The sequence below is a fragment of the Strigops habroptila genome, chromosome 8 (assembly GCF_004027225.2).
Source record: "Strigops habroptila isolate Jane chromosome 8, bStrHab1.2.pri, whole genome shotgun sequence".
NCBI classification, from domain to species: Eukaryota; Metazoa; Chordata; class Aves; order Psittaciformes; family Psittacidae; genus Strigops; species Strigops habroptila.
In genome coordinates this window covers 58,163,856-58,176,659 of record NC_044284.2, presented here as the reverse complement: position 1 = coordinate 58,176,659, position 12,804 = coordinate 58,163,856, and the positions used below count along the sequence as shown (strand labels likewise).

The 12,804-nt window shown below is 47.0% G+C and overlaps 1 protein-coding gene across 1 annotated transcript in view; it reads left to right on the top strand.

Annotated features, from left to right (window-relative positions):
- Positions 1 to 12,295, top strand: part of PLPP3 (phospholipid phosphatase 3) — a 45,985-nt gene extending 33,690 nt beyond the window's left edge. The window contains exons 5-6 of the mRNA XM_030495103.1: positions 5,338 to 5,514; positions 10,483 to 12,295. Coding sequence (XP_030350963.1) covers positions 5,338 to 5,514; positions 10,483 to 10,608 — 303 coding nt within the window. The 3' untranslated portion in view covers positions 10,609 to 12,295. The remainder of the gene's footprint in view (positions 1 to 5,337; positions 5,515 to 10,482) is intronic.
- The last annotated feature ends 509 nt before the right edge of the window (positions 12,296 to 12,804 follow it).

Below are 12,804 nucleotides of genomic sequence, written 5' to 3'. Positions count from 1 at the left end.
TCTTAGAGCCCATTCTGAATTATAATGTTTTCAAGTTTGCCTCACCTGATGGAGACGGGTGCCAGAAAGCTGAGGTCGATCTATTAAAAGGTACCTGATTCCCATACGTCCCGTGGGGCTTCACCTGCACCACGGGGCTGGATTTGCACAGGGATTTGGTGGCCAGTGGGTGGGTGACCACGGCTTCCCCATTGCCTGGCACAGCAGTAGTACCTTGCAGTATCCATCAAGGAGAAGCAAGTTTGGCCTTTTCCAGTAGGAAAAGGTGGCTAGAGGCCAAGCCCCAGAGGGCTTTGGGGGAAAAGTCCTGAGGAAAGGCACTTACAACACAGTAATATCTCCTGGGATTTAGTTTTAAATGCTGAGACTTCATGGCTAAGTTTCTTGCAGCCTTCTTGTCACCAAGAATACTCAATTAACATCAGGCCTTTGTATAAAACATTTAAAAGGGGAAATTACACTTGGGTAATCCTCTTTGTCTTAATTTTCCTTGCTTTGTTATTCCTTGGCTGAGCAAGCCCATAATACATATTTATAGCAGGCTGAGGAAAGAGGTGGTATGTAACAGCTTATTTCATGCAGCCCTCTGGACCTGACTTGCACCTCTCGGTTTAGTTTTAATGGATGTTGGGAGTCTTTGTGGAGAGCAATGGATGCTTTCCACTCCCCTCGAGCATGTGAGACCATAATGCTGATTTTTCTTGCAGCATGAGGTTGCCTGAAATCACAACCAACCACACAGACGATGCAGAAAAGCTAAATTAGTATCAGAAAAGCTAAATTAATATCAAAAAAGCTAAATATTCCTCAGCAATGTTGGCTGATTCAGGATAAAATGACAGCAAAACAGGGCAGTTTGTGTATTTAATGTGCATTGGTGGGTGAGGCTGAAGACTTCAGATCAGAATAGGTTTAAGTGTGCTCTACTAATTTATATGTAAAATTAGAGATGTTGCTGTGTTTGTGTATCAGGGTAAGTGTGAGGCTTCTCACTGGGGTTTCTGGCTGAAGGGTGGAGAAGATCCCAGTGCTCTGGTGCTGCTGTGCAATGATGTGTCCACGTGAAGGAAACTCCGTGGTGGTTGTGGACTTGAAGTCAAGTTTAGCAGTGACATAAGTAAGTGAATAAACTGGAATTGCATCAGAGGCCAGGGCCGAGGTGTGAACTATGTTGTTGAGCTGATGGGGATGTTCCCAATGGGGAGGGAGGATCAGCAAGGGCAGGGAAGAGGCAAACAGCACGTGCCTTCAGTGCTGCTAGGTCTTTGCACTTTTCCTGTCCTTGACTTCTGGCCAGCTTGATGCTGAAAGCTGAATTCTTCAGTTCCCCTTCCTCCAGCTGGCTCTGCCCAGCCAGGGCAGTGTGTTACACCAGGGTGAGGTTGGGTCGGAGAGGTTTTGGCTCCGTACCACCTTGGGTACCGCTCTGTTTGCAGATAGGGCTGGAGATGGAGGTAACTTCAGGTCGGACAGCCAGAAACAAGACCAGCCGTTTCCCAGAAGGTGTGACTGAGGGCCGTGGTTGGTGGAGCTCAGCCTTGCGGTGGGGAGAGTGTGAAGAGGATGGGATTTCTGGGTGGCAGAAAGCCCCGGGAGGCTGGAGGTGACGCTTTTAGCCCATGTCCCCTGCCAGCTCCTACTCAAAGGGTTTACTCAGGGGTTGTGTGCGGTCGCGGGCTGTCCCCACCAGCACTGTGGAAGTCCCCTGGCAGAAGAAGAGCAATGTGACGTCCTTCAAGGCATCTGCTCTGTGGTAACTCAGCCTCTGCCAGGAGACTGTGGATGGCAGCTCCAAATAACTCCTGCTCTGCATGATCCCATTTCATTTCATCCACCCTTGCTCTTGTTGATACTCCTCCTGAGTTTTGCTGCCCTGTGATGGTTTGTGGTGGAAAGAACCCTGGTTGTGGTCTTGCTTCTCCATCCCCTCCCAGGAAGGGCTCCATCCAGCCCCACATTCCCATCCAAATCTGGCAGTCCTTAGCAGGCAGCACTTCACATCTGCTCCCAGGTTTCAGAGAAACCCTTCAAAAGCAGGTTTTTGGATAAATTGCCAGGAACTTCCCATTTCTTAGTAAAAGCACTAATTCCTGTTTTAGGGAAATTCTGATCCTTTCAGCCCCTGAGCTCCCCTTTTACTTTTTGATCTTCTCTTATTAACTAGATTTCTCTGCCCTCAGTTTGAAAGAGGCAAAGTTCAGAGCACCCCAAGGCTTGCCTCTAAAGTACTTATGGCACAGCACCCTGGTGTTTAGAATATGAAAAGTGCTGTTACCCTTTTTTCCTTATGAATGGGGAACTAAACAGCAATTTTCCCAAGACTTTGATTGGAGCTGTGAAAGGAACTCAGTCGAGATCATCACACTGATAGTGTGGTGTCAGACGCTCATCTGTTCGGGCGGGTTTTGCTCCTCCAGGATATACAGGTATGGGGTGTGAGTTGAGTGCTGGGGACTTGGGTGTCACCCAGCAGAGCCCATATGGTGCCATGCTGCCTTTGCACTCCTTTGCCAGGGCTGAAGTGTGTACATTAGGCACACAGTTCAGAGCTGTGCTTTGGAGGGAATGGGTCAGTATATACAAACAAGGTTGTTTTCAATTACTTCAGCTCCAGAAGTGTCTGCTTTATTGTGTGTTCAAACATGGTGTTTGCTTTTTATTGCTAGTTTTTAATTGATACTTTGCATCCTCACCTGCAGATGAACTATTTAGTCCGAGCTTGTGGGATGGAATGATTTGAGGGGATGTCAAGGCTGTGCAAAAGAGACAAATGTCACATTATCCAGCAGCACATTTCTTTCTTAAGAGTTTGATGTGACAAAGCCTCAAGACTTTTATTAGGAAAAAGATCTTCACTGAAAGGATGGTCAGGCATTGGAACAGGCTGCCCAGGGAAGTGGTGGAATCGCTGTCCCTGGAAGTGTTCCAAACCGTGTAGATGAGGCCCTGAGTGACATGGTTTAGTGGTGGACTTGGCAGTGCTGGAGTAATGGTTGAACTTGATGATCTTAAAGGTCTTTCCAACTGAGTTGATTCTATGATTCTATGACTAAAGTAAGACATTAGGAATCAAGTCTCTGTGGTAAAATTAAGTGTAATAGTCTATAAGATTTAATACTTTTTAATACTGGAGATAATTTTGCTCTGCAACAGCATACTGGAGCCTGAGGTTTGCACTGTCACCTGGGCTGGGCTGAGGCTCTTGAGCAAGAATGTAGTCCTTAATCTAAGCCATGGCAATAGAAGCTTATATTTCTCTCTTTTGTGTGTACTTTAAAAATGCTTTTCACAAATAAGTTTTTCAAGGTACATTGTCTCTACACTGAGAAGTTGTATTTAAAGATACCAGAGCTCCCAGCTCCCTCTATCATCACCTTCCCTGAATACTTCCCACGAGTATCCTTCCTGCACAGTTTATTCCCAGTGGCAGATCCCTGGGTGCACAAATACTATGGCAGTGAAAATTCAGCCAGCCTAAGCATTACAAGCTGAAGATGCAGTTCCCTGCTAATGAACCGCAGAGATATTTGCTTGCAGGATGAAGTGCCTGCTGTTAAATCACTGCAAGTGCCCGTGCAGGATGGGATTGCGCTGTTTGACAGCTCTAGCTTTCCAGCTCAGTGGTGGTTGCGTTTTACCTGGAGGGAAAGCACCTCCTTATTGCTGGTGGGGTTTTATCACAAACTAGAGAACCAGACCAGTGGTCCATTTGCTGCATACGTCAGGATGGGTTTGCTGTGTGATCTAGAGAGCTGTAACTCATCCCATAGCATCATGTACACAAGTTTGCATGGTGTGGGGTGTGCACCGCGGTGACGTGGCTCAGTTCCCAGACTCTGGCTGGTTTGCAGATATATTTCCCAGAATCATAATGTGCGTTAGCCAGCACTGAGCTGTTTTGGTACTGCTCTCTTCCATGTTAATTGGCTAACAATTTGGATAATTTGGAGCATCTGCTCTATTGAAATGACATGATGTTTCATTTCCTCTTGAGAGCCCAGCATGTGCTCTTTCCAAAGAGGGGTAAATATAATGTTTATGCAACAGCCAAACATACTAAATTGGCCAAAATGATGCTTCCCCCTTATCAGTTTTCCAATTAATTCTGCTTTTATAGGTAAATGGTGTCATTAAGTTATTTGTGGGAACCCAGCGAGAGCTTCATTCCCTTTTATATCAAGGCAGTGTAAATTGCTCTGGGTGTGTAAAAGGGATCGTAAATGGGTATTAAACCCCTTTCCAGCCCTCTGATGTTGCAGAGTCCCGTGAAGCATACTGGGTCTGACTTCCAGTGCTTCATTTAGGAACAGGCAGAACATACATGCTGCGGATGAACCCACGGGCAGTTGGTCTGAGCCGCAGGAGCCGAGCAGTGTTTTCCACTTTTATGCTCTTAGAGCACTTTTACACTCTTAGAGCCATCGAATGCCTCTGTGCTCCCAAGCCTGAAGGTTACTGCAGCGTCCCTCCCTTCCCGCAGTCTTCCTCCCCGCTCATCTGTGGGCAGTGGGTTGCCGTTTTCCTGTCCTCTCTTCCCGCCCAGCTTCCCGGTTCCCACAGGAACCAGCCGTGCCCACTGGCTGAAACGGAAATGGGCCTGAGATAGTCACGACAAGGGGACAATGTCCAACTGAGGTCATGTCAGCTTCGTCTTTTTGGGTCGAGCCAGGACCTAGCTTTTCCCTCACTAGGTAGAAATTACTTCCTATGCCGCGCGGTGTGGTGGCTGCTCCCTACATCCGTGCAAACCCCAGGGTTCAGGCTGGGAAACATGATGGCAATGTTAGAGGATTGTATTTTGCATGTCATCAGAGGTTGTGGCTGTCTGGAAATCCTTGGGGCTGGCTCTGGGGGTGTGGCTTGCTGCACTGATTCCTGATTTTCCTCTAAGAGGTGCTGTGTGTTCTGCTTGTCCCGAATTTGAGACCTTGCCTCTGTTACACATTAGATAGCCACAGGGGAGAATTTCCTTACTTCGCCTGATGGGATGTTGTGTGGAGGCTGAAGCAGGGCCATGGTGTGAGCTGGGATGCAGGGGGTCCCAAGACATTGACCCAGGCTTGCCAAGGATGGGGTGTACCCGTCCACCTCTTTCTGCATCCCCTCCGTGGGTTAAAATCCCTCCAGCTCTCCTTCTCTCTGCATGATGGTGGCCACACATTTGCGAAGAGCATCCTCCTTCTTGGAGAACAACTTCCTCCTTCGAGCGACAGGGGTGCAGGTGCCCCATGACCAGCCCTACAGAGCGCTTGCTGCCATGTGTGCACATTTAGGGCAAGACTTCTCCTTTGCTGCCCTCAAATTAACACAAACTTTGTTTCCTTCTCTTCCCCACAGTTTTATCTGCAGGCCAGATTCACGTGGAAGGGAGCCCGCCTGCTCCGTCCCCTGCTCCAATTCACCCTCGTCATGATGGCGTTTTACACCGGCCTGTCCCGTGTGTCGGACCACAAGCATCACCCCACCGACGTGCTGGCAGGCTTTGCACAGGGAGCCCTGGTGGCTTACTGCGTGGTGAGTATGGCCAACCCTGCAAGGAACAGCAGTGGGCATACTGGTGGGGGATGATGGTGGGGGTCTCAGGGGAGTAGTAGGCACCTCCCCAGGCCATGCTGCTGCGAGCTCATGGAACTCCTGTTAAAGCTGGGATGTGGCAGAAGGCAGCATGCTCCAGGAGCTTGGTCTGGTGTTATCCTCATGAGACAGCATCTGTAAACCTCATCTGCAGATGAGGGGACATGGCTCAAGAGCAGAGCATCCTACCAGCATGATGGTGGGTGCTCCAATGGGGACCCACCAGCGCTTCCCCTCCCCATGAGCAAACACCACTGTTGTGCTGGAAGGATGAAGCAATTTCTCTTCTCCCTCCCCAAACAAACTGCATATTCAGCAAGAAATACCACATTTAGGGTTTTTTCCCCATCAGCCTTGAGCTCCTGGGCAAAGGGCCCCTTCACCCCGGCAGCTCAGGGTGATAAAAAGGCATTCAGACAAGGGAGAGTATTTCCGTCTCATCCAGCAGCATTTGCTTCTCCAGCTGCTCTTGGTAATGAGGACTGGCTCATTTGCAAGGCTTTCCACCAGGACCCAAGCGGGAAGTCTGGGGTGGTTGGTGGTTGGCTCTTCACTGCACAATTCAGCCGAAAGCCATCCCCTGGGAGCGGGAGCTGGTGTTTGCCCAGGGAAGGGAGGCAAGCTGCCTCCTTTGGTGGTGGGTTTTTAACACAGCAAAAGGGCTCGTGAGAAAACGGTGAACAAAAGCCATGCCTGCATGTCTTCAGCTGCCAGGCTTGTTCTCATGCAATTTGCTTTCCAAAGACTGACCTGATTGCGCAGCCCTGTAACTCGAAGTGACATATGTAGATGTTTAAAGTTGGCAGGGCAGGGTCGGGTGGCTGCTTCGCATAGAAACAAAGGAGCTGGGGGTTATGGTTGTTCCTTTGTCTGTCCAAATTCCTGAAAGCAGGATTTGAACAGCTCACCACTTGCTTGATTTGTTTGGGTTTGGAGTTTTTTTTCCTCTTTTTTATTAAGTGATCTAAATGTAAAGCAGCTTTGGAAGCAAGGAATTAAGTTCACTAATGTTATAGTTTTCAAGGAGAAAAATAGGTTATGTACTTCCCACTCATTGATAATATTCCAAAGCCAAAACAAAAATGTCATTGTCGGAAAGTTTTTATGAAGTATTATTAACTCTCTGAGCAGAGGCTGTTGGGTTTTGCCTAGTGCGGGTGTCCCATGTGGGGCTGGAACATTCAGAGGGGGAACTAGAGAAGTGTGTGTATGCTGCTGCTGTAATGCCTTCTACAGGTCCTGGTGTCCTTCGTTCCAATGTTGTCAGGCTGCTTCTCCAAATCCTGGTAGTGTTTTTCTATCCCAGCAGTCAGCTGGCAGCCCTGGGAGAAAAGACCCTGGGCCACACAGGGAACAATGAAGCAGCTTCTCTCAATCCTGAGACTGGCATTTCTATCATATGGGTTTGTTGAGACACCAAATGCACATCACCAGGCAGTTTTATAAGGGGCTGTTTACCCCTCCATGAGGCTTTCTGTTTGAGAGGTGGGATAACAGCAATTTATAAAAGGGAGCAGGGACCAGGCGATCCATCTCTGGATCCCAACAGCGGTTTCAGAAAGACAATAGCTCTCCGGATGCTCCGGATGGGTGTCCGGATGCTTTCTGACCAGGACAAGTGGCAGGTCTGGCTGTCCCCTCCTGGCCCTCCTGCAGCTGGAAGCTGTGCTGGGAAGGAGAGGCTGTGGCAGCATTAGGCTTTTTTCCTGTGTCGAGGTAAACTGACATAGGAAGCAGCTGCCTGAGTTTCACAGGCAGGCTCAGGTTTGAGCCTGCAACCCATGCTTCTCTTCCCAGCTGCCTCATGTAAGAGACAGTTGTCTCCAAACCATTTGCAGGCATGGCTTGGTGGCTGGAGACATCTCAGGCAGCAGCTTAGGGCTCAGGCCAGGATTTAAACCCAAGCCTTGTCCCAGTCCATCGGCTTGCAAAGAACCATCAATACATTCTTTGCTGGTGTGAGCCATTGCCTAGGAGGGGCCAGCAGACTTTCCTCCCTTTTGGGAGATGGCAGCAAAGGACAAGAAGAAGAGTCACCCCAAGACTCCCTGGAATTTGCATTGAACATACAGTTTAGCAGCTTTTTGCTGCCGTTACTGGTATGTCCTGCAGGTTGTTGCCCAGCTCCAGGATCCAGCTCTTGTGCATGGGATGCTCTGAAGCAGAGGGAGGGACCTGGAGACTCATCACCTCCAACTCACCATGGGTGCTTCCAGACACCCCTTCCCCCAACAAAGCCTTCAAGTGTCCACTCTGATACTCAAGGGCTGTTAAAATACCACAGTTATCAGGCTGCAATTTCCAGTAGAAACCAACTGTAAGTTTCATCTCCAAGGGCTGCCAGAGCTTAAATTCAGGTTGTGCTGCAGCAGACACGTTTGTCCTTCAGTGCCTGAAATAACAAGCAGAAGACATTAGTGTCAAGCACTTCCAGCTGATGAAACATTTGGACGCTGATCCAGGGTGAAATATGATGAGGATTTCTTAAATGGAAATAGTATTTATGCCCGTTGTAGGCAGCCTGCTATGTGTGGTGTAGTTTGTCTTGTCTGGTGAGAGAGAAGAGGGGAGATGTTGGAAAGACTTGCTCCTGGTGTTACTCTGGTTAGCTTAAATGAGTGGTTCTCACCTCTCTGTATGCGATTAAAGATTTTTTTCAATATAATGAAAAGGAATAGGAATTGTTAAGTGGCAATATAAGATACTGGCTTACTTTGTACAATACACACTCAGTGTTCTGCTGTCAAGTTTTCTTTATGGGTGGAGAGCACCTTCTACAGGAAATGGAGCTAATCCAAGTGAAAAACTGCACATTTATTAGTCCTTTTTTGTGTTAAACAGTTCAAGCATTAGGAGGATTTAACACACTGTTTAACCCCCAAAGATCATGTTTCATGATTCCTATAAGTGTTTATATAACCTCCAGCCATGTTAAAGTGAAATACAGTTTAAAGAGAAATGAAAACTCTTACCCAGTCTCTGAATTAAATCCTGAAAAGCAGTGAGCAGCACAGTAAAAGCTAAAATACCCAGGATGACACTCCACCATAACTCATTCCTGTCCAAAATAAGGACCAGGCTCGGTGTAATCCCCATATGCTTCTTGCACTCAGCAATCTCTTCCCATAAATTGATTTGTCATGGCTATCTTGGGGCAGAAATTGGACATCTTTTTGATTGAATCCAGCTCTCTGAGGTGGACAAGAGAGTGAGATGGCATCAGAAATGCACCAAGCAAGCTGAGCAGCGGTTTTACAGTTATTAACAACCCAAAAGAAAACCATTGCCAGAGCAGTTCAAGATGCTTTTACACTGCAGTGCTGCAGCAAGAGGCCAGACTGCAGCTTGCGATCCTTGGTGGGATCAGTTGGATCCTGTTACTTAACCAAAGGTACCAGCAATGCCACTTGGACGGTCTGTAAACAACTTCATGGCTCTGTTATACAACTAGGCAGCCAGACACCAGCACATATGTGGAACAAAAAGAGGTGGCTTATATGTCAGCTCCTTCCCTGCTTTTCCACGAAGCAATAAAAGCCAAGCAACAACAGCTCAGCTTCCTGCATCCCCAGTTATAATTGCACGAGTAAATTGCCACTTATAGCAGGTTCACTATGTTCAGCTCAGCTCCTTATCTGCCTGCGCTGATAGGGACTTGCAAAAGTTGTTTTCAAGGATGACTAGACCTGCTGAGTTGGGCTGTGGGTATTTAGAAAATGTGGCAGTGCAGATGGAGAAGACCTTTGCTCCCTCCCTGTGTTACCCAGCCTGGATGTACTCATCTGATATTAATCCTTTTGAGCACCATGGACGTGTTTTTTTCCCCCTGATTTATCTTGTATTCAAGTATTGTGGTAGAAAACTCAAATGTGCTGCTAATTCCTACAGCCACTTGCTGCTCCTCCTGGGGCTTCAGCTTAGCAAACCCACAGCGTGGTCCAAAGTATCAGTGCTTGAGGATGTCTGAGATGAGCCAAGAAATTAGGGCTGGCAGTCAGCAGCAGGACCGAAGTTTGGGGCTTTAGTGCCAGCTAATGAAATGATGGCTCCTCACCACTTTTTGCTCTGTCCAGAGGATCCGTGCTGTCTCACTCTTTTCCCTTCTGGTGCGGGGCTGAGGTTTGGCAAGGGAGAAAGTGTCCTGGTCCTGGAGGACTGATAAGCTTTGTGCAGTGGCTGCCAAGGGAGGATGTGGAAGTTTCCTCCCAGCATTTTGTTTCTTATTGTGTTGCTACCTCCCGAATTGCCAAGCACTGACTTTTTCACATCCGGGCAAGGGGTTACATCACGGAATATTTAGGAAGAACTAGTCAGGAATAGTCAGTTCCTCCTCTAGTTAGGTTTTAGTCTCAGGACCAGACCGTGGCTCTGTATTGATGCCTTGGTGGGGCATGAGGAGAGCATCACTCACCGTTGACTCACTGCTGATAACTTTTAACACAGCTTTGATTTGAAAGCTTTTAATTGCCTACCTGATTTCTGGCTGAAGGAATTGTTTCATGACAACTCCATCCCTAAAACCACTCACCAATGAGTCAGGCCAGCCCTTTGGAGACCTTTGTTATTTTATTGGAGTGTGGGGCCATGTATCTGTTTCCTGGCTTTTCAACCCATTCAACACAGATTTGGGCATTACACTCTGTGATTACACAATGAGAAATGAAATTGTGCTGTGATGGTATTAGGTTGTGTTTTGTGAGGTCTGAGTCTTTTTCCTTATTATGGTGGTAGCAGGCGCTGGGATTTCACTGCTATCAGTGTTATGATAGCAGTGTTATTATAAGTGTTCAATAGCACAAGTAGTGCTGGTTTTGCAGCTTAAACATCTGTGTATCTTCTGTAAACCAGATTTGTGAAGAAAGCATCCCCCAGTGTGGCTAAATTTGCCTTTTCCATTTATCCCTACAGGTGTTTTACGTCTCAGATCTCTTCAAGCCCAAGACAAAGACTTGCCTGCCTCCACCACCCATCCGGAAGGAGATCCTTTCACCTGTGGACATCATTGAGCGGAATAACCATCACAACATGGTGTAGACCTTTGAGAAATTGGATGGGTGTTGTATTTTATTTTAACTTTTTTTTTTTTTTTTTTTTTTTGGCAAAAAAAATGACTGCTGACAGCAACTACCTGCTGCTCTCAAATCTCATCAGACAGTAGAATGTAGGGAGAGACTTTCTTGCCCGACCAGTAAAGTCTTACTCTGTGGTCTTTTCAACTTGCGACATTTGGATTGAAAGGGGTGGTGGTCAACTAAGTCAAAGCGACAATGAGAAAGGAAAAAAACCACACAAAACACAAAAGCTGAACAAAGAGAGGTGCCGGAGTTCTGGATGTGCAATTGGTTTGAGTGTTCATGTTGTAGTGAACGCCAAATTGTTCATAGCCTAATGAACGCTAAGGGATTTTTGGAAAGCTCGCCATCTTAGGGGTTTTTTTTACTATGAAGATTTCCAATGCCTGCGAGAAAAAAACAACTCACAACTAAATTGTATAGCACTACATGCGAGAAACAGCACTGAGTAAAGATCTGGGATTGGTTTGTAAGAGTTGCTTTTTTTCTCTTCTTCTTATACTAGTTTATTTTTGCCTCCTCTATGCCATACTGTGACTTAGTTTAGAAGAAGCTTGCCCAGTCCAAGATCTCCGATGGGTCTCTGTTCACACTACATTTAGCAAGCAATCCTGAGACATGCAGTGAGACTGGATAACTCTGTGTAGAGAAGCCACATTTCTTCCTCTCTACTCACTCATGAGGGCTCATCCTGCCTGAGCCCCCGGGCATGTGCAGCACGCACAAATAGCCCCTCATGAAAAGAGCATCCCTAGTCATCCCTCCCTCAAATCCCAGCAGATATTCTGTGTGCCCACAGGAGCTGGCAAGTGGGTAGCAGCGGCTCTGCCGAAGACGCATTCGCACTACAACCTCGGGGCTGAGTCCTGGGGTAACTTTGATTCTGCAGTTTTGGGACGGGCTGCTGGGCGGCACGTCCCAGCCTGGGTGTCAGTTGGTTTGTGCATCCCTCCCTCCTCTTCCTCCTTCCTTGGGCACCCCAGCGTGCGCCACGGCAGGTACCAGTTCCTGTGCTGCGCTCGGTGGCACCGGTTGTGAATCAGCGTGCCTATATGGAGTATGATTCCTTTTTTCTTTTCCCAATTTTGATGTTTATTTTTCTTGCCCAGAAGCCACAGGTTCTTGGTTTGCAGCCCTTTCACAAAGCGTGTTTGCAAAGGGATCCCGCAAAGCATGCAGAACGGCCATTTGCACATCCTTCTTACAGAATCCGTCCTATCATTTCAACTATAGCAAGCTATGATTTTTTTTATATATAAATATTATATAAATAATGTATAAAACCTTAAAAATTAACTATGTAAAATATTATTTCTGAAACAATTTTAGATATATCCACTATGACTATAAACTGTGTCCTGACCTGTGTTATTTACATTTTGCTGCTTAAAAAAGCATTTGAATTAATTTTTTTATAGTCGACTAAAATATTGTAGTTCTGTGGTAGTAATATTTTAATGAAAATAACTACAATTAGAGACATTTGTATAAAAAAATTCATATTAAATTGTCTGTATTTTTGTAATGTTTCATTTTGTAAAGAGAAGAATATTCAAAGACTTTTGTAGAATACAAAACTGAAGTTTGTATCTGCGAAATTATTGCTGTATAAATGTGCTTTTTAAATAAAAGCTCATAACACAACTAAACATCCCGGTGGGAGCTGTGTTCTGCCTTTGGGTCGACCTTCCCCTGCCAGAGGAACAGGGCCCTTACCCAGTGGGGATGATCGGGGTGACCCTTTGGGATTTGATGATACACGACAGGCTGAGAGAGCTGGGCTTGTTCAGCCTGGAGAAGAGAAGGCTCTGGGGAGACCTTAGAGCAGCTGCCAGTGCCTAAAGGGGCTACAAGAAACCTGGAGAGGGGCTTTTTTCAAGGACAGGTAGTGATGGAACAAGGGGGAATGGCTTTAACCTGACAGAGGGGAGATTGAAATTAGATGTTAGGAAGAAATTCTTCCCCGTGAGGGTGCTGAGGCGCTGGCACAGGTTGCCCAGAGAAGCTGTGGTTGCCCCATCCCTGGCAGTGCTCAAGGCCAGGTTGGGCACAGGGCTTGGAGCAACCTGCTCTAGTGGAAGGTGTCCCTGCCCATGGCAGGGGGTTGGAACTGGGTGAGCTTTAATGTCCCTTCCAACACAAACTATTCTGTGATTCT